At 46.8% G+C, this 27,162-nt stretch overlaps 2 protein-coding genes across 2 annotated transcripts; both read right to left on the bottom strand.

Annotated features, from left to right (window-relative positions):
- Nucleotides 1-25: 25 nt before the first annotated feature.
- LOC142557104 (uncharacterized) lies at nucleotides 26-9,581 on the bottom strand. Its single transcript, XM_075668714.1, has 2 exons — nucleotides 2,101-9,581; nucleotides 26-428 (listed from the first exon to the last, which is right to left on the bottom strand). The coding sequence occupies exons 1-2, from the start codon at nucleotides 2,557-2,559 to the stop codon at nucleotides 162-164; spliced, it is 726 nt and encodes a 241-aa protein (XP_075524829.1). The 5' UTR covers nucleotides 2,560-9,581; the 3' UTR covers nucleotides 26-161.
- Nucleotides 9,582-16,547: 6,966 nt separating this feature from the next.
- On the bottom strand, nucleotides 16,548-24,650 carry LOC142557105 (uncharacterized). Its single transcript, XM_075668715.1, has 3 exons — nucleotides 24,313-24,650; nucleotides 19,927-20,200; nucleotides 16,548-17,617 (listed from the first exon to the last, which is right to left on the bottom strand). Exons 1-3 carry the CDS (start codon nucleotides 24,616-24,618, stop codon nucleotides 16,890-16,892), a joined length of 1,308 nt encoding a protein of 435 aa, XP_075524830.1. The 5' UTR covers nucleotides 24,619-24,650; the 3' UTR covers nucleotides 16,548-16,889.
- Nucleotides 24,651-27,162: the final 2,512 nt, after the last annotated feature.

Genomic DNA, 27,162 nt, shown 5'->3' on the forward strand with positions numbered 1-27,162 from the left:
GGTGCGTCACAAACTAAACAAGTCATAGGTTGAAACACGATAAGTTTAATAAATATTCACGCGTCTAACCGCTCCACAGAACAAGGAGGCGGGGAGGGGGCACAACATACTGCTTTGGAGGGGTACAACGCCGTCCGAGGTTGGAAACAACGTCCTTATTGCTACTTGGGAACAGCAGCCACCTGCGTAACCGCCGTCTGGGCGTCCAGGAGACCTCGCAGCTCGCTGTACGGTCTCACAGCGTACTTTTGCCACAAGCCCCGAACGTTGCCACCGTAGACAACCTCGTCGGCGACTCGTGTAAGGCGGTCCGACGCTCCTCGGCCCGTCCTGCTGGTGACGCAAGCGCAGGCGACTGTAAACGTCTCGTTCCTGAACACCGCTGGTCCGGCACCCTCAAAGTAAGCCACCTGAAGAATCTCCCGTATCTGAAAATCACGCGCAGACACGAAACGCATGATAGCAATGAAGATGGCGGCAAATCGACGTGTTTTTGTTTCGCTTTCGTAAACTGAAACAATGCGAATGACGCTAGTGTGATTTCATCAGTACTAACATCGGCAATTATTTACATGCCTCCGTAATCTTTAAGCATTGTTTATGGATACGTAAAGCAGTGTCTACAGACTCGACCAATAGCACTTGTGGTAAACTCTTTGAGTTTAGCAGGACACTACTTAAGTGCGTTCAAATGGCTTCTTCCGCAGCTCCGTCCACTGTCCTATAGAAGTACTAGCTCATGCTAATTCGCACTACCACGGCAGCTCGCCCACAGCAACTGGTAATGGTAAAAGTAACAAGCATAGATTGCATACTGTGGTGGTAGCGCCTACTGCAGTAGCGTTTCGGGCATCTGGTCCCTTGTTCACAGAAGGGGAACACAGAAGCACCCGTAAGCTTAGATTTACGCTAACGTTGGAGGCGCTGAGGCGGTTAAAATTAGGGCGGTGCTCTCGAAAGTTTTGACAGGTTGATCATTGCCGAAGTGCAATCTTTGACCTTAGAGCTGGCACCACCACGATGCACCGTCTGTCATATCCCAGGTGCTAACGGGAAGTTTGAAATGAATACCCGAGCAGGCAGTAATTCGATCAACGAACCATGCGAGTCATTCAGTCAACGCACTTGCAGAACAAAACACAGCTAATTTCTTTCGTCATCTTTCAGCGAGCACAAACCGCATCTGTTGAGTCATCCTCTCATAGCAAAACAACTCGCCAGTATATTGAAATGCTCATAACTGCTGAAATTTAGCATGAGTGCTTCTGCGTACTAATATTTCACAAGAATATAGGCTATCAATAATTAAGTATCATCCACGTTAGTCACCTTTCTTCAACGTTAGGAGAAGCGAAAAAGACACGTCAAGTGTTTTGCTAGAAAGGCGTTTTTCGTAAGCCTGCACTTGCAGCGCCTGCGATGCTCGATGCTCCTGCGATACTCGACAGACTTGCCTACACACCGTTCGGCTAAGCAAGAACTTCCCTTAATTTCAAGTGTGATATATTAATGTAAGATAACAATAGCATGTTTCCATGAATATAAAGTTGATCGACGGGGTGAGTATAAGAGCGACCACCCACTCTACCATTTCCCCATCCTCTGTACATCAGGCGCATGGCCAAGGGCAACAGAACTGACATGATGGAGCACAGTATTTCATGCGTGGCCACAAACGAACATACATACGAGACAACGAAAAGGAGGGACAAAATATAAAATACAAGTGAAATATTACTTAACACTATTACTTGTGAAATAGCAACATTTCAAAAGCAGAAAAATACATTAGCGGGCATATATTGGTGGATCCGAGTTGTAGCGACGGAATTTAGAAGTTCGAAAATTAAGTGAGAAATTAACAAAGGCACGAAGGCGTAACACCTTCGTAGTCAATGCCTGGAAGAAACAGTTTATCCAGTTGCGATAACAACAGATTACAGATTCTTCGTGTTTTATAATTGGTTCGTGTGGGAGGAAGTATTCAATACTGTTTTCGACGATAAGGGTAGTTTGACACACGTAAGTACAAGGAAGCTAATTCCGAAATAGCGTACAAATGTCTCATGCGAAACTTTAACGCCTGTCAAAGACACCTACCTCTTGGCAGCGAAAATCGCCGAGCTGACTGCATCGACTGCCAGGACAGTTGCATCGCACCGTCGGCACGTCGGCCGGAATCCGGCCTGCCTGCACGTTCACACTCCGCCTGAACGGGCAGGACGCCCGGTCTCCAAGCCGGGGCGACAGTGGATCCGGAAGGCACATTTGTGGCCTTAGCCTGGGGAATAAGAACACGTTAAACCTCGCGTCCGTGCCACCACACAAAGCCAAAAGAAGGACTATCGCAGACGCAGCCGAAGCCGTGGTCGCAGGCAACATCGCGGCGCACCACTGGTGTCTTCGCACTGGGGACTGCCGACGCTTGAATCGATATTGCCGGGCTGTCGTCCCGCTGTAGTGTACGCGTCGTCTCCAAACAGGTGTTCGAACGAAAGGGAGAGTGCGACTGTGAGAGGGAGTCGCAACGAGACGCCGAGACGATAAGGAGTCGTTCATCCGGCGTTCTGAAGGCGTCGGGGTCGCCAGGCACGAAGAGAGGGATTCCTTTCGAAGGCGCGCCAACGGTCTCTAGTCTGGCAGATGAACGAGGCTATAGTAAGAGCTAAGGGTTTCGCAATCAGCGACCGTCGTTACCTCCTTATCTTGAGCTGCAGAACTATTCTTGAAAGAGCTGTGACTAAATATATTCCAAGTACAGTTAATTGCAGAGATTCTATACACACACGCGTTATTTGCTATATATTCCAAGAGTTATGGATGTTCAGTGGTTGTTGTAAAGTAATTGCTGGAATATATGTATAGAAAAATCTGCTTGAAATGGTTGTAGTCAGTTGAACAACACAAGCTTCTTTAGTTCCTGTTGTTTGCTCTCATAAAATCGAGAATGTCGTAAGAGTCGACAAAAGTTGGAGCTCCTGCAGTCAATGCTTCTCGATGCAGGCGTACGAACACGCCCATATATTTCACCCATATAGTCTCCTGCAACAATTAATATAGGGAACGGCGGTGCTGCGATCATTCAGCAACTATGCGAATGATGAATACCGATTTTTCTTACCTCCGAACTTGTGGTATCAAGGGTTCTCGTGGCTTCTTTTATTACGCATTATCTGCCTTGACTGCCCTAAATTTCAAAGCAATCTATACATATTTGATATTGAGAAGGCAATAAGAATCTGCGAACACGCATAACCTCTGCTAATTCCAGCAGTTGACATACGTGCGCACTTTCTCGCACAAGATAGTTATAGAATGTTTTCATTCAAACAAGTTTCGGTAAATTAGCATTACGACTAATTAGGGCTGAAAAATTTGCGCGCATGAACCGAAGAGCGCCTAATGTACCCCTGACGATATATAACCCTGTAGTATAGCCGTGTACTACCACGATTTCCTTAAGGTCAAACTCCTTTAGGAAGCCTATCGCCCCATTAGTAAGAGCGAGTTCTCGGGTGACCGTGTGACACGGACCTAAGAACAGAGTTCTTGACGCGCGAGGTTGTGTAGACCCGCTCCAGTCCACTTGGCTCGAATTTGGCATAGTACGGGCGCACAGAGAGCTAAAGAAAGGCAACACGCAAAACAATAAAGATTTCTCATCTCTAAGCTATGCGTTCGTGGCACGGAAGCGCCTTTATGACGCTGGCCGAGCATGCCACGAGTTCTATACATACAATGATGCCAATGTTCGTTATGAGAGCTCGAGAATTGCATGACTAAAGGTCCGTAAGTTTTGCGTTTTCGATATAGAGAATAATTGACGTTAGCCGGCTTCGTTATATATATCTTCAATAAATAAATAAATAAATAAATAAATAAATGCCAATGATGCTCACTAACAAATGCCCTATAACAGTATAGCAGCATATTCCAGCTCTGAGGAGGTTAGGCCTGTCGGGGATATTTCTTCTATTATCACTGTTCTGGAGCTGTGGCTTAACCACACGGTGGCGTGCGCTGAAACTATCCCCAAATTTCGCGAAAGTAGCCCACTGTCTCCGTTAAACAAGGGCCGAAAATTCCATCCGACATTGGTGGCGCGCCGTGCTAACGATCTTGGAGTCTAAGTGGTCGTAACACTGATAAGAAATGTCGAAGTCACCAAAACTTTCGTTTAGCTTAATATTTAATATATAATTTAATTTAATATATAATTAATATAATATAGTATAATATAATATAATATAATTTAGACACTCGAGCACACATAGCTGCAGCCGGGCATCGCGTTGCGGATCGTATTGCGAGTCTATATCGACGACAACGACCGGCTGGAAACACTCTTGCACGGCATGGCAGCTCTGACATGATGCAGAAACTTGATTCAGGGTAGGTTGCAGCTGCAATTAAAAGAAATTCTGAGGCGTTAACAGGCAAAACAGGGCTCACAGATTATACGACAGCTTCACTTCATTCAGGCAACCCTGTCAAGTAATTGATAGCGCTTCACGAGACACAGTTCAAACGCCCCGACCGAAGTTTCAGCCGACTACACTCGGCACTGCGGGATAGAGCTTGGAATATTCGCGCCGACCGACCTCTTTACGCACTTTGAATATCGTTATTTTTACCAACCTGCGCATTGAGAAAATTCAACTGATAAACAGACACGTTGCAACCTTACAGCAAAGGCTAATAGGTGAAAGGTTGTAGCAAAAATGTTTGGCACTTTGTGGCAATCTTTTGTCACAATACCACAGCCTGGGGAGTGTGGTAACTCTTTTCTCCGTGGCTATGAATGCCAACTCCGTAAGGACGTGCAGTGAAGTTGAGTTCGCATCACGTGAGTTGCTCCTTCTAAGTATTTTCGGTCTCGGTGTAGAATCTGTTTGATGCATCTGGACGGCATGATTTGACCGACTCTTTTTGAACGCCAAACAAAGACCAGCTGCTATTTTTTCATGCGAAACACCTTTTTTTAAGAAGCGGCCACATCTAGGCAGGCTTCTCCCATTTCTGCAGATAGGCTATGTCACTAGGTGGACATTGGGAGCCAGAACAATTTCGCCGATAATTTTGATAATTGGTTAAGTTATGCTAATCAAGTTTTTGATTACACACTTTAGGGCACGCTTTATTGCGAAACTGATGCCGATTGGTAGTAAAGTCTGTGCTGTTTCAGGAAGAGGAGGAGGAGCTTTGTTACTCTCCAGAAGCGTCGCACGAGACTGGTGAACGAGACGACGCGCACAGTGAAGCGGGACAGGACACAAGCCCGCAGCCCGTGAACAATCCAGCGCACGATGCCGTGCGAGGCCGCCAACCCGCACGACATAACGCCCTGAAACGAACTCCAGGAATAGTTCGGACACCACCTTACTGAACGCCCAGGGCTCACGAGGAAGCGCCATGTCGTTCACACCAGCATGCGGAAAGCCTGTGCGCTGGAGTACGTCGAACGAAAAGTTACGCTCGCTAACTAGTCCTGGGGCGCTATTACGTAAAACTATTCCAAATTTTTCTATTCCAATTCTGCGATCAGCCCTCCGCGATTGGTCAAAAACTTTGTTGGACCACTCCCACTTCACCTGTCTGTCACGCGACGTCACGAAAACTGCGATAGCTCTCTATCTGATCTGAGGTGTACACACTGATTATGCATGATTTGGCGGAACAAAAGAAAAATAGTTATTTCTGATTCGACGCCTTGTCGCAATGAGCCCTCGGCTATTGGTCAAAAGTTTTCGGGCTGCACCCACTTCACCTGCCTCTCACGCCACGTCACAAAACCGCAAGAACTCATGTGTCAAAGTGACGTGTACGCGTTAACGATGCATTAATATGCCGAACAAAACTGAAGCTTTTTCAGAATAGCCGCAGGCTGCCCCGTTCTGAAAGGAATAAAAGATGGCTGCCGCCGATCGCTCAGGCACTGGCTCTCGCACCTGCCGGAGAGCGTGGGTTTATTTGCGTGTAATAAAGGTTTTTGCGTGGCCGTGTAACGTTTTTGAGCCCTTTCGGCACTTTTACGACCTCGTTCTGCCAACTCTTCTTTGCTGAGAATCCATTTTGGCGTCGTTTAGCGTCCGTTGCATGCCGCCCGGATTGTGGACGAGCCACCGTAAGCTAAGTAAGGGAAAGCGGACCAATCGCAGACTCCGGCGCCACCTTCTTCATCGGGTTATCGATTTTCAGTGCGGTAGCTCAGCCCCATCGAATCCCTCTCCACTTGAGCGTGCTCCTCGCCTCTTGTGAGCCTATTAGATAAGACAAGCCGCTCAGTGTAATCAATGTTATTCGTTTTTCAAATAAACAAAAGTGACCTCCTATGAACGAGGAGAGCGTTAGATTGGTCTATCCAGACAACCCTGGCGGGTGACCACCCGATGCTTGCGTCGGCGGTTACGCAAATTTGACGTCAGGACATTGGAATAAAAACATATTGGAAGAGTTTTACGTTATAGGGCCCCTGGGCACTGCAACAAATAGTGGTCAACATCGCCTAAAGCCTGCGGTGTCCTAAGTCGTCCTCACGGTGAAGAGTAGCAGGAAAACGTGAACAAAGAACCGTTTGTTAGACGAACTTATCAAATTGGAATCGACCACGTGAGCTCGACGCTAACAAACTTCTTCAGGCCCCCCACAGCCGCCACAGTCCGTGGCGTTCGTGGCGTCGGCTTACTGCGTTCTACAACTACGCGGTTGGACAGGAGGCACACCCGGCCATCGCAATCTTGCGTTCCGATACCGTTCCCTCTCGCGCCAACCAAAGTCATCTGGGTGCTCGCTCACGCGGCCCATCCTGGTAAGGAGGCGGCCAAATCTATCGAGATTCGACTGACCGAGCAAGCCCGTCCCCGCCTGGAATGGATACGCGCGACGCCCTCCACACGTACCGCGATATCACGTTGCACTATCGCCTCTCTCGTCTCACCTTCCCCCCTCCGCACCAATCCTTTTCCCAGCACCACCAACACTTGTGGCGCCACCTTCAGGCCCATACCTATCTTACTTCCGCACGTCTTGCCCTCTTCCACCTCGGGACGCACTCGCCGGCTTGCCGCTTATGTGAAGGCTCCCGCGCCGATTACACTCACGTCCTATTCTCCTGCCCGGCACACTTGCCGCCTGCCTCTTGGCACCTAACCCGTCCGCAGCAGTGGGAGGCTGCTTTGTCCAGCACCGAGCCGGATCTCCAACTTCGGCTGGTGAACTGGGCGGAGGACGTCACGACTAGGAATGGCCCGGACGCCACAACCGGCAGCGTGAAGGCCGCCCACAACGCTGCTTTTTAATTTTTTTTTTTTTTTGCTTTTGGCCTTCTTGTCAATAAAAGTTCTTCACCGCCATCACCACCACGAAGTCGCGACCGCGCTTGCTTCAACATGCGCACATCATGTGACCGGTGAGTCGATGCAATTTCGTCGTCTGGCGGGCGTTGGCCGATCCAAGGATTCGTATCGGCGATCGGTGGTTTGCCAGCGAGTCCGATCACGTATAGCCGTGACGTGATATGCGCTCGCACCGTGCGGAGGCGATAGAGCAGGGACGCTTCTGGCCTGCTCAGCCGCGTTGTCGCACAGGACTGGTGGGGTGGCGACGATAAGGAATGAAATTGGCTGATTACGGCTCGTTTTAAGGCTAACGCTGGGGTGCATATGAAGTCTTTTTATCGGTCTCAGTTTTAAGGCATTTCGAGCAAGTCTATCAACCACGTCATTTCCCGCTACGCCTAAGTGCGACGGAAGCCATCGAAACTTTATGGCAATTGCAAGGCTGCGCAATGTTTTAGGAAGGCGTAAACAACTTTGTGTGCACCTCTCCCGCACAAGGCCTTGCTGCATTAACTCCAGAGCGGGCTTGCTGTCCAACACTGCTGCAACTTGCTTCGCCCAATAAGACCAATTTCTTCAAGGCTGATTTAATGACCACGCTTTCGCATACTATTGATGAGACGACGCGATCAAGTCGGGAAGTCTAGGGCCCCTTGGGGAACGTAATCACACACGCTGCTACGCTTCCTCTGCACTCCACTGAACCGTCGGTGAATACCTTCAGATGTTGGTCATATGTATTCGTCTGTTCCAAATGCTCAAGCACCAACGAATGTGCTTCCGCTGCCGATGTGGAGCGCTTGTTGGGTACCCGGCGAATCGTTCAGCTGGCAGTTCGGGTTTACGTATGACCATGGCGACTCGGGCTTTAGAAGTGGACGGCGTGGGCTCGATTCACTAAGCCGACATAACTGCGCGTTTGTGTGTGTGCGTGCGTGCGGCCTGAAAGGTATATTTGGAATCCCTCAGTTGGCAGCGATCGCAATTGTCCATTTGTAGCCACAAATGCTGTTAAAGTCAGTCCAGCCGTTGCCTACGCAGAGCAATTCTTGCGTTTAACGTGCACCTGATTAAAAGAAGCCTAAGCTAGACCAGATCTGAAGCTTGTTCTTGAGGGTCGAGGCGACTTAGCAAATGAGAGCAAATAATGAACAACAGGGTTTAGCAAAAGAAACGCACAGGGAAGTTCCGAGGTAAAAAAACAGTTACTGACGAAAAATACCGTGAATACAATTTATGTGATTATGCGATGACGATTAAGGAGACCTTAATTAACCGTGATAATGGATGAGCGCCACAGCAGCCTCGGCAAGATCACTGCTCTAAAGACAGCCTTTTAAGCCTCCAAAGACAGCCTGCCGTCGCTTGGATATATCCTGCCGAGCAGGGTATAGGTAGCTTTAACTAATGCATTTACTATAGAATGGGCGAATATTCGCAGTTTCCAATACGAATAGTTGGCGTGTAATTATTTATTCGTATTTGAAAATGCCTATTCGGAATTTTCGAATATCGAAAATAACCAAATGTTTCGCAGCGACCGACTGTTAAAAATCGGTTTACCTTTATCGACCATCCGAACAATGTATTGCAAGTTATAATTATTAGAAGCAAAACCAGCGACAAAGCTTTTGCAGCGATGCAGAAACGAAATTGGTAATGCAAGCTTTGTTTTCTGTTTTACGGTGGGTGGGTGGCGTTGGTTAATACTCCTTGAGTTTGATCTTGCGCGCATACATAAACATCCGAGAATGCGTGGGCGTGGGAATTGCCTTCGCCGTAGCACAATTGGTAGCCCAACGCGCGCTAATGCGGAGGTTGTGGATTCAGCGCCCACCATCAGCAAGTTCTTTTTTCCTCCATTTCCCTTTATCTTCAAATTTTTACACTTCAATAAAAAACTACAGATAATTTTACGTATACTTCCTATTTGCACATTATGTATTGGTTTCATATGGTAGTGACTAACAAAGTGTGCGAGCGTTTTGACAAAAACGGTGCCCTTACGAAATCGCGCCCCTCGGTTTCCCTTCTTTTCGTCCTTAGCATGACAACCGGTCATTTTTGCTTCTGCCCTGTCAATTAGTCATGTAGCAGGTTTATATCTTACTTTGCAAACAGCGACGATGTTTTCCTTGTAACAGGGCCTTTAGTGTGTCTAAGGCAAACAAATACTTCATTAGCTTTTTCTTTTCCTTCTCTATAACTTCTGGTATTGCTTTAACAACTATTTGTTTAGCGTTTTCGGAACGCTCGCCATACAGCAGCCTGTCATACTTAGAAAACTTGTTTTCGCTGGCGTGATGAAAAAAAAAAACGCTGGCGTGATGAAAAGCGCCAGCAGCGAGAAGCAAACTCTTCGTGCTGCATCTGGTTTCACCACGAGAAAACCTTTCACGGCCAAATAAATGAAAGCAGTCTTGAAAGTACTGGGAACCTCAATCGCAGTATTGAGGTTATGTATTTATGGCAATGAAAAACTGTAAAAGCTGTGATTCAGACGACCTGCAGACAAAGCCCATATAATATGTCATACACGATACAGCCTCCATTCTAATCCATATCTACAATACCTCTATTGCTGAAGGCATCTTTCCATCAAAAATGACGATTGCTAAAGTCATTCCAATATACAAGAAGGCAGATAGCCTCAATATTCAAAATTATAGCCCTACATCAATGTTGCCGCACTTTTATAAGGGACTTGAAAAAAAATAATATTCATTCAGTTATCCTTCTGTGAAAAATATCGCATTATCACGAAAGCTCAGTATGGCTTTCAAAAAACAAATCAACACAGTAAGTACTTCTAGACCAGAAAGACCATGTACTGCAATATTTCGAAAGGAAGCTACTGACAATAGGTATATTCATATACTTTACTCAGGCCTTCGATCCATATTAACCATAACTTATCTTTAACAAAAGTTGAGACTTATGGTATCAGGGGGCTCCCACTGTAGTTAAGTCATATTTAGAAAAAAAGACGACAATGTGTGCAAATAAATAACTTTAAATCGTTTCCTGGAAAAATAGAAACAGGAGTACCGCAAGGAAGTTATCTTGGTCCGCTGCTTTTTAAGTTCTATATAAACGATGTTGTTCTAATCGATCCGAAGGCAAGATTTATCATGCATGCAGACGGTACTAGTATGTTTATTTCACCGGCATGTTTTACTAGCTTAATAAATAGCGCAAACGAGTTCCTCCAAAATATATCCCCCCCCCTCCCCATGGTGTAGAGAAAGTTATATAAAAATAAGTTCAAATAAGACAAAAGGCGCACCTTTTTATGCAAAAGGCACGAAGATTCGACAAAGCCACACTTTAAAGATGAACAAAGGAATCATAGAAATAGTCAATGAAATTAAAGTATTAGGTACCATACTTCTCTAGTACGCTGCACTGGGATCGACATGTAGACTCTGTAGTAAAAAAGCTTAGCCGTATCACAGGAATGCTAAACAAGAACAGATATTGTCTACCAACATCCGTAAAAATATTAATTTACCACTCATTATTTGCATCACACATTAATTACACACCCCTTGTGAGGGGCACAACAACTGAATCTAACCTCAGTAAAATACACTCACTACAGAAAAAGATCATACGTAATGTTACGCATGAAGAAAACGAAGACCGGAGAACTTGCTTGCAGTACCGAGTGGGGAAAGGAAGAAGAGAACGACGCTGAGTTGATCAGCTCAGCGCGTGACAGTATCACAGCAAATGTGCCGTACCACAATCACAGTGAGCGCCTCTTTAAACACTACAACCTACCCACAATCTATTCCCTATACAACCGCTCTCTCCTTTGTATTTGGCACTCAAACGTAAACTCTGAAAACAGCGTATTTAATAAAATTGCGTGTCTGCAAAAAATACATCTACGTATATTACCCCTCATGAAGAATATTGTTCTATATATACCCCTTCAAGAACCAACTATGGCTTGCAAATGACGGAAAATACATTACTCAGACTGCTTGATTCACTTCATGACGCCGGCATTGACATCATTATCATAACACGGTCAGAATTGTTGTCACTTATCCGAACCTTCTCCTAATTAGTGAATCAAGTGTAATTTCTTTTTTACCTGTATTCACATATGCGTGTTAATTGTTGTAATGAATAATTTTTGCTCATCCTATTCTTTCTCCTTATCATTCCAATATCCATCGACCACCATTTCTTGGCACCTTTAATTAGGCACTGTCAAGTGTACGCAATTTTCACTTTCATCTACGTATTGCCAGGTCTATGTAATGTGGTGGTGTGTACTATCTGCATTGTTCTTACTTGCCATTATCCATTTTCGTTGTTTCCCTATTGAAAATTTTCTTGAATTTATTAATTATTCTACTTAACATTTACATGCAATATTTCTGCATGCGGTTGATTGCGCGACTCACTGCCACCAGATTTTATCTTAGCCCCCGCCATTGTATATTTAGCAATGGAAAGAAAGAAGAAAGAAAGAAAGAAAGAAAGAAAGAAAGAAAGAAAGAAAGAAAGAAAGAAAGAAAGAAAGAAAGAAAGAAAGAGGTTCCTAGTATAATATACCAACTAGCCCGAATCAGTGCCTACATCAAGCCCTGAATGACTACTGCCGATGTGCAGATGTGGAGAAATTTATCCGCTCGAACCGAGCAGACCCTGTGTGCTGTATACATACGCGTGATGAGTGCCCTGAAGGACGAATGTGACCGAGACTCCGCGTGCAGCTGGTGGAAACGTCAGACCCACATTATAAGGGCTTCAAGTGGCTTTCTGAGGACTCGCGTTATCTTGGTCGGGACTCCAGGTGCCGTATTCCCGGTTTTCAAAATTAGGGTGCAAAAGCCCTACTTTGCCTCCCCCCTCCCCTCGACCTCTAGTTCTGAGAGTGGGTAGCGCAAATGCCCCCTCCCATCCCACGCCCCTGCGGTAGATACGCCTATGCATATTAAGATTAACTACGACATTGCTTCACTGAGAGTACGGCTCCGCCGCACTACAACCGTGACGTGAGGAGAACATAAGCTTCAGGGTAAGTCAAGCTTTGGAGGTCGGTCCCACTGGTGACAAATAAGGGGTGCCCGCCTCGTAAGTCACACAATAATTTCGGTTTTCGCGAATAAATACAAGCCGATACTTGCGTCAAAAACATCTGCCTATGCGTTTCAAGTGAACGAAACTTACTGATTTTCGACATATCCAACGAACGAAAGATGAAACTGTACGACGACTTCGAAAAGTTTACGCGGACGGACCTCCTCGTGTAGTCAAAATAGAGGTGTTTTAAGACGCCGTTCATTGTAGGAAAAGCGCTGAATAAAGAGACATGTAGCAAACCGTCCGGCAAGAATACAGCTTGCAAAAAAATACCTCAATAACTTTTGAACTGTGGCAAACTTTTGATTTTATTACAACAAGCGTTCAGAAAGGCGGCTGGTTTATTGCAGATATAAATATGGGAGCAGTCAGTGCTTGTGGTGAAGTTCGGTCCGGATCCCGTGAGCTATTCATTCGTAATGTTCTCTGTCTGGACAGAGGAATCTGTTGGCACATTGCTCGACGGGAAGAATTTGACCGACTCTTTTGCGGCCGAGTGTAAGCCCGTCGTTTTTTTTTAACAACGAACACCAAAAACAAAAAAAGAAAACGCGACATTAACGGCGCAAATCGGTAATCGACAGTCGAGGACTTGGTTCTTTGTTCGGTAAGAAAGAGGTCCAGTTTATATCTGTGTGCCGCCAAACATACTGAAACATAATAAAATAACTTGTAGCGAACTATTCGAATTAGCTACCCCAATATCAAAGGTTAAAGTAATTTTCGATTAACTAAGTTCAAACTATTTTTGCACCCTGCATAGGCACTGCTATCTGCCGCCACCAGTAATGAAGTATTAAACCTCTTCATGCAAATCAACCATAGTTTATCAATCATAGCTATATTTTAGCCCTTAATAAATTGTTTTCCTTTTGTTCATTATTTTCTAAGTTGCATTGTTCGTCTTTTAGTGTTAATGGTTTGATTATCTCCTGCACAACTGCTTTAATTCTGCGCCACAGGAACAGAAATTCACCCTGACGGTCACAGGAGACGTAGCCAATATACATTTCACAAAAGTGCACAAGCCGCGAGTAATAACATACATATACCGGTCGTCTCACGTAAGTCTAGCCAAACTTTATGTATATGCAGATGTCGCGTAGCGGGACAGAACCAAAGTAATGCTGTTTGCCGTTGCTTAGAGGTACTGAGATCATTTGTTTCAGTTCGCCTAACTAAAGAATTAGTTTTAACTGATTAATCAACTTTTCAAATATTATAATTAGGTGAAAAGTGTCAACGGGAAAATCCTAGAGCACCATGAAAAACTGCAGATCCAGATTTGTATCGTGCAATACGTGGTACACGAAAGTTGTTTCCCAAGCATAAAAGAAGCCGGCCAATAGTGAAAATAAACACAACTACACCCGAAACACAGGGAAAATACACAACTACGAACGTTTTATGACGCATTAAAATAGAAAAGGAAAGACAGAGGAGGCCAAGGCTCAGTAATTATGTGCAGCGCTTGTGATTGGACAAGGAACGTAAAAGTTTTGTCACGAATTGCACTGACCAAGTTCCACCAAGTTTATATTTCTACGAAATATAAACCTTCTGAATACCTACAGCTACACGGTGTCAGCACATTGGGAAGCATAGCTGATAAAGGCTGCATCACACTTTCTAGCTCTTGATTGTGATTTTTTTTACAGAGAATGTGTTTTATCCAACCGTATTTACCATCGCACAAAAATTTTCCGTAGCCTTCCAGCATGTTTCGCTAAATTTGATCTCGTTGGTAGGTGTAGTTCTGCCAGGACAATGGGCTAATATGTCCCGTTCGTAAGTCGCACTCGTAACCAGCGTTGCCATATTTTTGTTGGCGCGTGTCGGTAAACTGAGAGAGAGAAGTGGCTAAATGTGCGCTAGGCTTTCCTTCAAAGTCTCTGAAATTGTCGCTGAAGCTATCTAATGAATTGAATACCTCGGGCATTTTGGAAAACTCTGCTAACGTTGCCGAAATAGTCTACGAAAGCATTTCAGATCTCTCTAGCATTCTTCCTGGAGAAGATTAAAAAGTAAATTTACTGGCATAATGTATAGAGCTTTTAATTTACTGATATACTTAAATAACAAATGGTTAGGCCAGCTGAAATTTTGCATTTGCCTACAAATTCTAATGTTACAAGACTAGGATGAACAAGAAACGAGGGTAACCTGGTTTTCTTAGCACGAAAACTAAGGCGCTTTGGATCGCACTACACCTGTAAATTTCGAGTCTTCAGCAATCGCGAAAGGAAAAGAAAGCTCTTCGACAAGCGCTTGATGGTACGTTGTTAACATGGTGATGGCAAGTGTGTGATATTTACGTACGTCCATGGCTGGGTCTGCAGCGTGCGTCTGGTGAGGCCAGAGGTATGCTTCTACCCGGGCGCCTCGGCCCCCTTCATTTGCCTAAAAGCGTCGCGCGTTATTTACTGGCCGTGAGAAACGAAAGCGGAGCATTCAGATTCACGCGAACCAGGCGAGCTGCTCCAATATGTACACGCCTTTTTGCAGTCTGTCGGATTATGCATATGTTGCCTCCAAAATCTCGCCGTACACTTTATTGCGATTAGTTTGCTAAGCTAATTTACGGCTACGGTTGTGAACGTTCACCAATCAAACAAATTTAGTTATACCTGCAGGGTTTAGAGCAGTTCAAATTGCTTTGTTTTTCAAGATAAATAAGTGTAGTTTGTGAGAACAATGTGAAGCCATTTAAGACAACCTTTAAGTACGCCTGTTCATAACACATGCACGATAACAACAGCATTGATGTGAAGACAATCGTCATGGTCATCGGCTTCATCATGATCATATAGCCCACGCACAGTTCAGGCAACCGGGCCACTTACTTGTATTCCTTGAACAATAAATCACGTCATAGAAAGTAATTTTGGGAGCAACGTTTCTAATTTACAAGTCGCTAAAATGTTGCAAATTGTTGTGTTGTGCGGCTAAGAAACGTCGCCAGCGAATAAGTACAGAATTTTTGAGGCTAAACACACACGATAGTTGCTAAATCTAGCGACAAAATCACTAAACTGGTAACGCTGCTCATAATGCTCTAGAACACTTGCAAACGAAATTTATTGCCAACGACCCAATCACCTCCGAATTTTGAACTTTCCCTGCACATGACCCATTACTTGGTCCTTACGGTCACTGAACATTAAGCTGCCTCGTTTAGTTCATTGAGAACACCAGGCGAACCTTGTATCGTCTGGGGTCACCAGGTTTCTCGTAACGTTTTCTAAATGACCAGGAATGTTAAAACATACTTTGTGACAAATTTTACTTAAGATATTACTTCCTAGCATGAAGTTTCTCAAATGCAGAGTTTCTTGTGAGTGTGGAATCGTAGTGGATAAAGACGACGTGATGGTTTCAGACAATTGAGAATTTTTCGCGAAAGCTGCATCAGATCAACACACATTTAGCAACGCACACGAACTTGGCGTAGTGTTTCCCCAATTCGCCAAATTTCACTTCGGTAGAAGTTGTAGTTATGCCAGGGTAGCGGCATAAGGGTCTTATGCTCCTCATAAAACTCACTCATAACGGTCTGAAAATTTTTCGTACGTAGTTCATTTCACAAGTCATATTTAATCCACCAACTTGGAACATTACCTACACATTTCCCATACAGTTCTCGTAATTTACCCGAATATAAACAAGGTGCCCTGTTTAGTTCACAGGGGACACCGAAGAAACTAACTACGAACCTCGTATGACGCACAAAAATCGGGAATAAACGATCGTTCAGTAATATTTTGCACCGTTTAAGTTCAAAGCAGGAACGTGAAATTTTGGGGAGAGCAAATAGGATACTTTGTCCCCAGACCCCACACTGTGAAAAGGTGAGGAAGGCAAGAGACCTCCCCTGCTCCCCCTCCCCCGGGATAAACACCTATGGTCACAAATGTTACTTGTTACATTTAATTGGTGACAGAAAAAAAGTAACTTAATTACAGTCATTGTTACCGAATAAACGATGTAATCGTTAAATTACAACATTACCAAAAGGCATAATTGATTCCAAGTCCCCAATTATATGCAAATCGTTACGTAGAAGTGTCAGTATGAGGTACATGATAAAAAGAATAAATGTGTACAAAGCCGCACGAGTACACAGTGTTTATTAAAAAAGTTCTTTAGATAATATTACTACGTAGCAATATCAAAGAAAAATACATGATTTTCCATGACTGTGTTAATAAAAAATAAACCATTGTAAAGGAAGCAACGCTGTTAGTTGGACGCGTCTTCGCGATGTCTTAGTTCTCCGAGAAAGATGCCAATCCAAAGCCTCAGCAACCCGGGAGAACAAAGCATACAACACACGACAACGCCAGTTTTTGCATACTAGGAAACAAACAAAAAAAAAGCTTGATGACTGTACTTAAATGGACCGAGGCAAAGTGAAATTCCACGGCCCACTGCTCAACTTCTTTAGGTGTCGCCTTAAAACATGTCAAACTTGCGCACCAATTTGACGGTCAGGACCACGACCTCCTCGTCCCTGTCGGAAAAGAACCCACGCCCGCACAGTTCTTCGAACGGGTACGACCGGAACCTGTCGAATCCTTCGTCGAGCAAAGAGGCCCGGCTCTGTCGCGACACCACCCACGTAGGTGTCAGCAGCTGGCCACCTCCCAGCGGGAACAGCTTGCGCGGCCTCGCCAGTGACGCCGACCGCAGGACCCACGGGTTCAACATGTCCACGCACTGGTCCGCGGCCCCGTAGACGCTCAGGGCGGAGTTCTCCTCCATCAGGACCAGCTTGGCGTTGCACGTGCCGTCTGGAGTCTCGCATCGGGTCGTCCACACCTCCGGGTCCAGCGGCGACGACAGCGCGGCATCGGCGGAGTCTACGGCGTCGCCTTTTCTAAACGCGACGCTCAAGGTGCACTTACGTTTGCGAAGCATGGAGAAACAAGACAACGGTCGACGCCTCGCACTCGTAGCAGAGGTGGCTTCGCGTCCGGAGGCCACTACTCGGTTCGCCCGAGCTGCAGAGGCATCGACGGAAGAACTGCCACGCAACAGGCCGGCGCCTTCTCCGCTCGCAGCTTCGGGGATCAGCCTCGCCAGAACCTCCCTGGCGTTGCTCATGTCAGCCTGAAGGAGCGACGTGCGGGTGCCCAGTGCTCGCGTGTGTTCCAGTAGCTCGTTCATCTTAGACTCGAACGCTGCGTGAAGGACGACGGACGCAGCACTAATGTTTGCGCGCGAACTTTCACCAAGGAAGGGATGGGGGGTCATTGGACGCCTACATGACAGGCAGTTTAAAACATATTTCATTGTTTACCAAGCATCTACTGCACTGCATTATTCCATGGTTATAATTCCAAGGTTCACTTCAACCTATGCCTATGGCTTAGCCCCCCGGGGAATGCTAGGACGGCCGCCGCCGGCTGTCGTGTCGTCAAGCTCAAGAATCGCGCCCCGATTGTCTGCCGAATTTTTTTTCATCTTCGGAGTACCCTCTCCCACCTAGCGCAAGCACCGCTCCAACACAATCCGCTTGGCCGCTGCCAGCTGCCACTTTTACTTCTCTACATCGGATGGTAGAGCTCTAGGCATGGCCGGTGCTCTTGCATGGCCTCAGCGAGTGCGCGCCACCATAGTTAGTGACTAGTCAGGAAAACAGTACGGGCTCCTTCTAAATGTGTGACGCAGCACTTCTTTAGCGAATTTAGGAATAAGAATTGGTTCAGAAAATAAACGTGGAGTTCCGCAAAGGCCTAATGAACTTGTATATCAGGGGCTGAATTAACAAAGCATTTCCATCTAAGCGCTCTTTCCCATTGGCCGGTTGCCTTGGCTTATGACTGGAGTGCTGGAACTTCCGCTTACGAATAATTCTAGCATAAGTGCTTTTCGTGAATATGGGCCCAGAAATGCAAAAAAAATAATAAACAACTCGAAAATATACGTAGATTGTCGCAGTAGGAACACTGGCGCAGGAAAAGAAAGCTTGAAATGTTAAGTAAAGAGGTTCCAATAAAAGGTCAAATGTCAAGAGAGTAAGCTTAATAGGTTAAGATGTAACTGTTAAGTGAAGAGGTTCGACACTTGGTTACCATCTTAAGGATTAACACTCGACGAAAGCAATTTGGAAGAAACTACAGAGAACGTCGTTGCTAATGACATGGCACGCGCGGCTCATCACACGGGCGCACTGTCACTACTACCTCTATTGTCGAGAGACGGGCTTAAACATATTTTGCGGTCAGTCGTTCAGGACAACTTGGGCCAGTATTCGCAAAAGGCTCCAAAACTAAAGAGCGAATTCTAGCCAGCCCTGATGCCGGACATGTTAATAGCGAACGCGGCCAGCTAATGGAAAGCAGACCTTACGAACGAACAGTTTTGTGAATCCGGCCTTTGCTTCGCAAATGCTGCGGAAGACTCCCGGTTATATGTCGTGTACCCCAGCATGCAATTCAACGTAGCGAATAAAACAAGTCACACTGTTAAAACAACAATTCATAGACATCGGCCAGACACCGCTTGTGCTGAGCTTCGTCAATATAAAGCGAAAAACTGACAGAGCTGCATGTTTCCTTGAAAAAGTTCCGGAGCCATCTTCTTTTACGTGGCAAACATATGACACTCCCCGTAAGAGGCTTTCTGTGAAGCTTCATGCTTTAGATAGACGACCGATTTCATTAGAATATTTCGACCAATGACCACAAGAAAAGAAATTCAATACTACAATTTTAGAATGACAGGCGGATACATAAGCAATTACTTAATCAGACGACGGTTTCTTTCGTCTCTTCCTGCCTGCTTGTATTTCCCCTCCTCAACAAGAACAACGATATTTTCTTTTACGCGCTTCCTTCTATTATCGTATCTTGTTTTCCTGTCTCTTGTGTACGCGGACTCAAGTGCTGTGCTTGGAATGCGGCACTCTAAGGAAACTTGGCCTTAGAATATCCACATTTTGTTCACATTCCTGTTATGCAGGCATTCGCTGCTTTCGTGACGTGAAGTCCCTGCGCATGTTCTTCCAATCTCGGTTTGTGTTATGACCGTTATGAGCATAACTATCATGTCAGCTAAGTGGAGTAACCGGTGCCACATAGGGGCACCAATCTCTTCTTAGATTTATGTAATCAAAACAAGAAGTAAGCACATCATTAACTGCGACTCTAGGGTCGCAGCAGTTACTGACATTCATAAGTTTTCTTAGGGCGTTCCACTGTTCAGTAAGAGCTATTATGCATGGATGAATGTTTTTTTTTTCTTAAACACGCTGAACACAATATACTATTGGTTGCTTTTAAAATCCTGCTTCGAATGACGACAGAGCTTATATTCTATACAGAAAAGACGGGGACATTATATTTTTAAAACGATTATCAAGTGTTCGAAGGCTATGGTGCGTCACCAATAATACAAGCCCCCTACAGTAACACGATGCGCCTGATGTTTCGCAGTCCACGTCCCCAATTGCATCGTTTCCCTACGAAAAATCGGAACTGTAACGCACCCGCAAGGGTGTCTTGTATGGGAGCAGGTGGCGCAGCGTGTCGTCCGCCGCCAGGAGCGCTGTCGTTTACAAGTTGGTGGCTCCACCTGGTGGTGGAGGCGGGAGGCGCCAAGCATCCGCCGCGGTAATGGTCCGCCAGCTTCGAGCGCAGTTGGGTGCCCTGACAGCGCGGGCAAGTGACCGCGTGGAAAGAGCAGTCCTGCTCGAAGTGATCCAGCAGACCTCGCAGTGGGCCAGTGAAGTCGCACCCGTACCTCGCGTTCCAACATCTCACCTGCGCGTAAATTAAGAAAACTACAACATTTCCTCCCAGGGAAGTATTTCCCTTTCCGTGAACACAGCGCGCGAAGTGCTCAAGCGATGTTTTAGGTGAAGATCACGTTGCGGCACACTGTTTGCAGCTTGCGAGGTTTCACGTCGCGACCATGTCTAGAAACATCTCAATCTTCGTCAAAGGGCACCTCACCAGGCCCCATAGCAAATTTTGGGAATACGCTGGAAGTTGTTGCGTGTCCTCTAGGGAGTGTCCTGCCGCAATTTTTTTTTTTTTTGAAGATCGGCTCACTAGTAGCCGAGATAGAAATATTTTAATGCCGCGAACATATGATTTCAGTAGGCGGGCTCCACTGCCAAGCGAGACGCTCTCTCCACTAGCCTTCGCAAGCGAAATTCCTTTCCTGCGTTCTCACATACCGGACATCGAGGATCGCGTGACCCATACGTCACGGGCCCCCCACCCTTCATATTCTTTCTCTCTTTCTTTTTTTCGCGGCGACGCGCATTTTCGCTGACGCCGTTGCGCGCAACCTCTTGTGATTAGAGTGGTTAGTTGAGCGTCTTTATCGTACGCTCCGCTCCGAGTCGCCCCGCTAAGCAACAGTGGAGCGGCGGGCGATTCTCAAGTTTTACTTAGACGTTTAGCGTAGCGGAGCGCACCTTTCTTAAGCCTGTTTCACATGCAAGCGATTGAGCGAACGAAGCGAACAGCGGCGCGGCGCTGCGAAGCTTTTCGCGAGGTTTCGTTTCACATGCATTGCCGCCGCGCGTTTTCCGCCGCAGCGAATAGCAGTGCTGCTGGCAAAAAGCACGGGACTTTAAGCCAGTTTCGGTAGTTTGCGACTACCAACATAAGCATTGCTTTGTCCCTGCCTTTCAAATTTTTTCAAATTTTTATTTTATGAATACATATCCTGCGCTTAGCAATTAACAATTCGTTGAAAAGCTCTCTGGGCATGTTGCCCGTACCCCGTGTAGCAAGTAAATAAACATCGTCCTATGCGCAGGCTTTCCCGCACTAGTCCTCCACAGGTCACGTGTCGTAGCGGGCCGTTCGGAAGCGGTGCTGCCGCTCTGTCGTTGCAATGAAATTCCAACTTGCCCGAACCTCGCCGCTCCCGCCGCTAGTGCCGCCGCCGCCGCTCGAAACAGATTTCTGCGGCGCGGCGGCAGGATTCGCGAGCATTTTAGCTTGCATGTGAAACATGCTTTAGTTTCAGCTCCCTCTGACCAAATAGGGGGTAATGAAGGAAAATAAAAACACCCATTTATCACTTATAAAGTAAAACCAACCTATATATATATATATATATATATATATATATATATATATATATATATATATATATATATATATATGTGTGTATATATAACTTATTTGTCCATGAAGTATGTAGACGTGCGCTTGTAATGCGTTACCGGCCCATTTTATCTAGTGGAAAATTAAGCGCCGCCTTGGGGAACGCCACGTGATAGCCAGCGAGCTTGCTTTCTGCATCCAATCCAATTCTTTCTGACGCCAACGCTAGCCAACGTGCTGCGCAGCCCACTCCGCTCAGGCAGCTTGCAAGCGGACCGTGTTTGTCGCTCCGCTAGCCCGCTTGCGGCTAGGCGGAGGGCGCATGCGCATTCGCGCTTCCACTCAGCTTAGCTGGTGAGCGGAGCGTAAAAACGGCAAACTAAAACACTCCATTATCTCGTTTCGCCCAGCGCACGATTTCGCACGCCGTGCGCAAGGACACATGACTACCGGTATAATTCAGTGCTACACGAATACTAAGGCAGTACAAGCGGATCGCAGAGCGGAATCACGGCGCGGGAACACGGTAGACAATGGCATAGCTTCGGTACCTGCGCTCGACGTCCCCTCATGGGAGGCTTAGGCCCGGCCATCATAAATTGATGGTTCTACAATAAATGTTTATTTCCCCTCCCCCCCCCCCCTCGGTACCTTCGCACGTGGCCGCACGACCGTGGGAACAAGCTGACGAAGCGGAAGTACAACCCTCTTGCTTCGGTGCGAAGTAAAACAAAAAAACACGCAGACATTCCGTTTGTGTGTTTTATTCTCTAATATTCAATTATTCAATACAAGCAACAGATTACACAAATAACAGATGTTGCCTTCAATAATTCTTCAATGCAAGCAACATATTACACAAATAACAGATGTTCCCTTCAATAATTCTTGAAGTCACGTGCCACCTCGAGTGACGTCACACTGCGGACACGACTACGTAGGTGCAGGGACGCGACTACGTCACCGTCCGGCTTGGAGCGCGGCGGCCGCAAGGAGAAGGAAAAACGGCGCTCGGCTTGAAATTTCAGGCCTTTCCTGCCTTTCCGCGGCGCGTAGCGGTGTAATACTTTGCAGACACGATCGTTAGCGCGCATTCTATGCTCTGCGCTTGTCAGCTCAAAATAGCCACCCTTGGTGAGGGGCCCTTTAAGTGTTTTTCTCCTTTTAATTTGAACAGAAGCCGGAGCATAGGAGCGGCCAGTGCCTCTATAAAAGGTTCCAAACGCAACATCGTACACATAAACACATTAACACACACCCTTACCTTATAGACCTCGGCGAAATAGGAATTCTTCAGATGACGTAATGCTTCCACAAAAGCCGAACGGGTACCTCCAAAAGAGTGCGTAGGAATTGAATCGAATTTGAATCGAAATGAATCGAATTCGAGACCACCGCATGGCCAGCTTAGATCACCTGACAAAGAAGGCGCGAGGGTAAATAACTCGCAAACTCCCATGTCACGTTCATGTGGTTGGTGGTTACTCTCCATTTCATGAATACGCTCGTAGACACCAGCCTCGCGTAACTTGGCTGTTTTCATATTGTAGAAGAAGATGTTAGAGATGCCAGTGTGGCAGTGATTGTGAATGGTTTCGTTTTTGCCTTTTCGCCAAAGAAAGTGTCGCGTGTTTCACAGAATAAGCAGTTGGAAGTAGTATCGTGTATGTGCACGTTATTTTATTTCGTCTTCGTCGTAAATATTTAAACGGTGCGATTTATTGACACACCCAGTTTGTTACCGTTGCTTCCTGTTCTTACTTTATCCCTACACACAAGACAGCTGTGTTCTGGTAACGAATCAGGTTTTGCCTAAAATACGCGCAGACATATAGGCTCTTCTCGAACAGAGATAATAAGTGTGCACAAAGACTGATGTACAAAAAGCTTATATAATGGAGTAATATGAAGAATCCCCGTTCGAATCCATATTCATTGTGATGGGCTGCTAACTTCTTTCGCCTCAGTAGCTGAATGCTACATGGCGTTGTACTGCTCAGGACGACGTTACGAGTTCAATCTATACGATCGCCTACCCGTCATTCTGCATCAAATTGGGGTCTTATGTGTGACTACAAATTACTTGCGAGGGCATTTAACTAATGGCTTGGCTACTTGTAGGCTGGATCCACTCGTACGAGATTTCGGAAGCGCCCTAGCGAGCCTATGCACGTCTTGAATTGAAATGCAATGCGTCGCGTCCAATTCTCGAGCCCCTTGCCCTCACAACGAACTCTCAAGCACAGATTTGGGCCGATCAGGCCACCTTGCTCTGGGTGTGGGTCTCGTGTAGCTGTTGGATTTACCTTCCGTCCAGTAGCGGCGTGTGCCGAGGGCATTCCGTATTTGTTGCTGATATTGTAAGACAACCTCCGCTGCTTCGTTAATGCAGCAACGTGTCTACCTAATGTTCTTGTACCTGCTCTTGCCCATAGTAAAACATTCTCTCGGCTGCCAACAAATAGCGATGTCTATTTTAAAGTAAGGAAAGCGTCTGTGCTGCAAGTTCATTTAACCATTTCCTGCACATAAACTGCGCAAATATGCAAAATTTATTGCGGTATAAACGGTGTGCATTTGACGTGGTTGGCGCCGTGGTCACAAAGCGGAGTGCGAAATTCGAGTTCATATAGCTCGGCCTTTATCTTCTCTGATAACTAATCAACCCTTCGGTTTCACGTAGGTGCATATATGGTATTGATGCGTAACCTTCCCGTTTAGTCCACATTATCGTGGCCATTTGTGGCTCCGTAAAGATTAGCCTTCCCACACTAATCTCACTCGCGTCGTCGTTGCGGGCATACCCTTACCTTGGCCTTGACGACGTCAATCGGCCGGGTGTCGTTCCATACTACAGCGCCGACGTCGAAGACGTCCCGGTCGAGAATGCAGCGCCTCTCGTTGTCGGAGGCGCCGTCGCTGCAGTGGTCCAAGCAGTACTCGCAAAAGACGTGCGAGCACGGGAGCGAGGCCGTCCGGCGGGCGACCACTCCGCACAGGTTGCACACCAGCGTCGTTCCGAGCGCGTCCCTAAACTGCAGCGGTCGGCCGTCGACGCCGCGAAGAAAGCCGCGAAGCCAGACGCGGTTGACGCCCCCGCCGTCCTCGTCCGCCATTGCTCGAGCAAAATGGTGGCGACGCCACGCGGGTGGTAGCGCTTGTCGAGAGAGAGAGAGAGAGACAGACAGAGAGAGAGAGAGATTGGGAAGAGGCGCTATATTCTGCAACCCTTTGCAAACATCCGGAGAAGTGCACGTGCGCTGTCTGAGCTCGACTTTCACTCAGGTGCGGCCGACGCAGACAGCATCGGATGCCCAGGCGGATCTCGGTGTGGCTTCGCGTCGCCGTGGCTCGCGTGGAACAAAGCGAAGCATACGGCGCAGGGTTTAGTTGTTACGTCTACGAGTACCAAATAGAAGCCGGGGCGGGAAGTGCATTCCGGACCACTGCAGTTGTCTGATGAGAGTAACGTATAGTTTAGCACTCATCAGCACTCGCGCATATATATATATATATATATATATATATATATATATATATATATATATATATATGATGGCGATGGTGTTGTAACACAGGCGGTTTTATCCTGGCAAACGAGGCCGCGGCAATCGTTCCACCTGTGCATGGGGCCTCTTTTCTGGGCGTACACAGTTCGTCGACGCACGTCAGAATCTCCGCTGTCCCGGAGAAACGCAAGATGAAGGAAGTGCAGTATTTGTGATCGGATGATCTGGTGTCCTTCCGGAAACACGTTGTACGCAGTCGTGTAGAAAATCCTCTTCTTTTTCACGGGATTAAGCATAACGTATCGCTGCGCAGTGTAAAGTCGGCAGGACCACATAATATTTTCGAGGATCTTGGATGCCGCCGCGCGAGTCTTGCGCGAGCAAGATGCTAACGCGCCCAGAGACTACACAAACTTTTTTTCGAAGCAGAACGGTTTCGGCGTACACGCCGGCTTGGTCGCGTAATACTGGTAGCGTTCCTTCCCCGCCTTCTACAAACTGTAACAAGATTAGATTTCTTCAGTAAGCCGACTACACATAACCCATTACTTTAGTATTTATTATAGAGAGTTTTTCATTACACTGTAACTTAATTTACACCCTAAGTGAAAGAAGGGTGTAAATGTGTCTAACTCGCATCCCTCAGGTGTGATTGATAGAATTGACACCTTCAGGGTGTGAGTTGCATACACGTTTACACCCTTTTTCCACTTTTAAAGGTGTAAATTATTTTACAGTCTAGCCGTACCGCGGCAGCGACTTCTCCAAGCCCGATCAACAACGGGCTGCTGCGCTTCATAGAGGACGGGGACGTTGCCTGGCGGCATCGCGTAACCACAATACGAGGTCTTTCTTATTTTTATTTTTTTTACGGCGTAAGCTGTTACGGGCTCATTCCGATAGCCGTTTCGGTCGGCGATGGTGTCGGCCGCCGATGTGCGGTGTCCGGTGTCCGTCGCAGCTATCGCCTAGCGCGCGAGGATTCAGGCGATGTCACAGGCGTGCCGCGTGGCATCGATGCGCGCTGACTTTCCATTGCAGTTAGCCATTATGGTGCGTATAAAGCCATTCTGATCCAAGTGATTCTTGTTTTAATGCTTCGCTCATGCACACGCTTAAGGTTCACATTGCGTCGATGCATCCTTGGAAAGGGGAGGGGGGAGGGGATCGTCGCGTCTGTAGAGCGGCAAGGACAATGACGAAAATAAGATACATCGCCATTTAGAAGAAACGTAGCTGACAACATGAAGTTTTCGAATAAGAATTTCCTTTAGCTGCCGCCTGCCCCCGATTCTTGGCAAACACCCTTTAATGGGTGCGAGCCATGACAGAGAATCATCATCATAATCATCATCACCATCATCATCCTAATCATCATCAGTCCTTTCTTGTTACTGTTCCTGCGGACTGAGTGCTTCGGACCCTCCAGCTTCCCCTCGCATCGCGTCGTTACGCGTATCGTGGGATGTGACATGCGCGCCGCGTAGTATCGCTACCTGTTTTACCTCTTCGCAACGCGTCATTGTGCCTCCTCGCAAGGTACGAACCGCTGCTGCAGACGCGCCTCGTAGAGCTACGCGCGCGGCTGCGACCGGAAGACGTCGGGCTCCGCAGACCACTGTGCAGGGAGCAGCACAAGTTGCAGGTTGCCGTCGACGCCGGGTGGACAGTTTAGCTAGTTCGCGAAAACGCGACGCAAAAAGACTTTGCCGCGAAGACCCGCTTTACACAATCATGCAACGTTGCTTCGCACTGCTCCATCAGCCCCGCCGATTCGCCATCCGCTCTCTCAACGCACGTTACCTGGCTGCACACAGGCTTGACGTCATGCACGGCTAGATCTTAATGTGAGTGTCCCTAACCTGTTTCTCCGAGACCTGGGGTCTTCCACGTGACATTAACGCCTTCAGGTGTGTCGTGTCGGCAAATACAACTGCGCACAGGGCCTCGGCTTTGGCAATATACGAATGAGGAGACGAGTGTGTGCCATTCAAACTCGTAGCAGCACCGGACGATAGACTATGGCGTCGTGCGCGCTAGTCGTAACTTCGCGGGTATTGTGGTTGCCTCAGTGTATGCGTCGCCAGGTGCTCAACATGGGAAGAGTGCCGACTTCTTGGCACGCACGTACATACGTTCCTCAACACGATC

This window comes from Dermacentor variabilis, chromosome 9, assembly GCF_050947875.1.
Source record: "Dermacentor variabilis isolate Ectoservices chromosome 9, ASM5094787v1, whole genome shotgun sequence".
Classification (NCBI taxonomy): domain Eukaryota; kingdom Metazoa; phylum Arthropoda; class Arachnida; order Ixodida; family Ixodidae; genus Dermacentor; species Dermacentor variabilis.

What these genes read in the sequence shown, in the direction of transcription:
- LOC142557104 (XM_075668714.1), bottom strand. Translation starts at nt 2,559, where the DNA reads ATGAACGACTCCTTATCGTCTCGGCGTCTCGTTGCGACTCCCTCTCAC. An exon ending in GCGATTTTCGCTGCCAAGAG is followed by an intron (nt 429 to 2,100) that starts GTAGGTGTCTTT and finishes CGTGATTTTCAG; the next exon opens with ATACGGGAGATTCTTCAGGT.
- LOC142557105 (XM_075668715.1), bottom strand. Translation starts at nt 24,618, where the DNA reads ATGGCGGACGAGGACGGCGGGGGCGTCAACCGCGTCTGGCTTCGCGGC. An exon ending in TTGACGTCGTCAAGGCCAAG is followed by an intron (nt 20,201 to 24,312) that starts GTAAGGGTATGC and finishes ATTTACGCGCAG; the next exon opens with GTGAGATGTTGGAACGCGAG. An exon ending in CATACAAGACACCCTTGCGG is followed by an intron (nt 17,618 to 19,926) that starts GTGCGTTACAGT and finishes TCCTTCACGCAG; the next exon opens with CGTTCGAGTCTAAGATGAAC.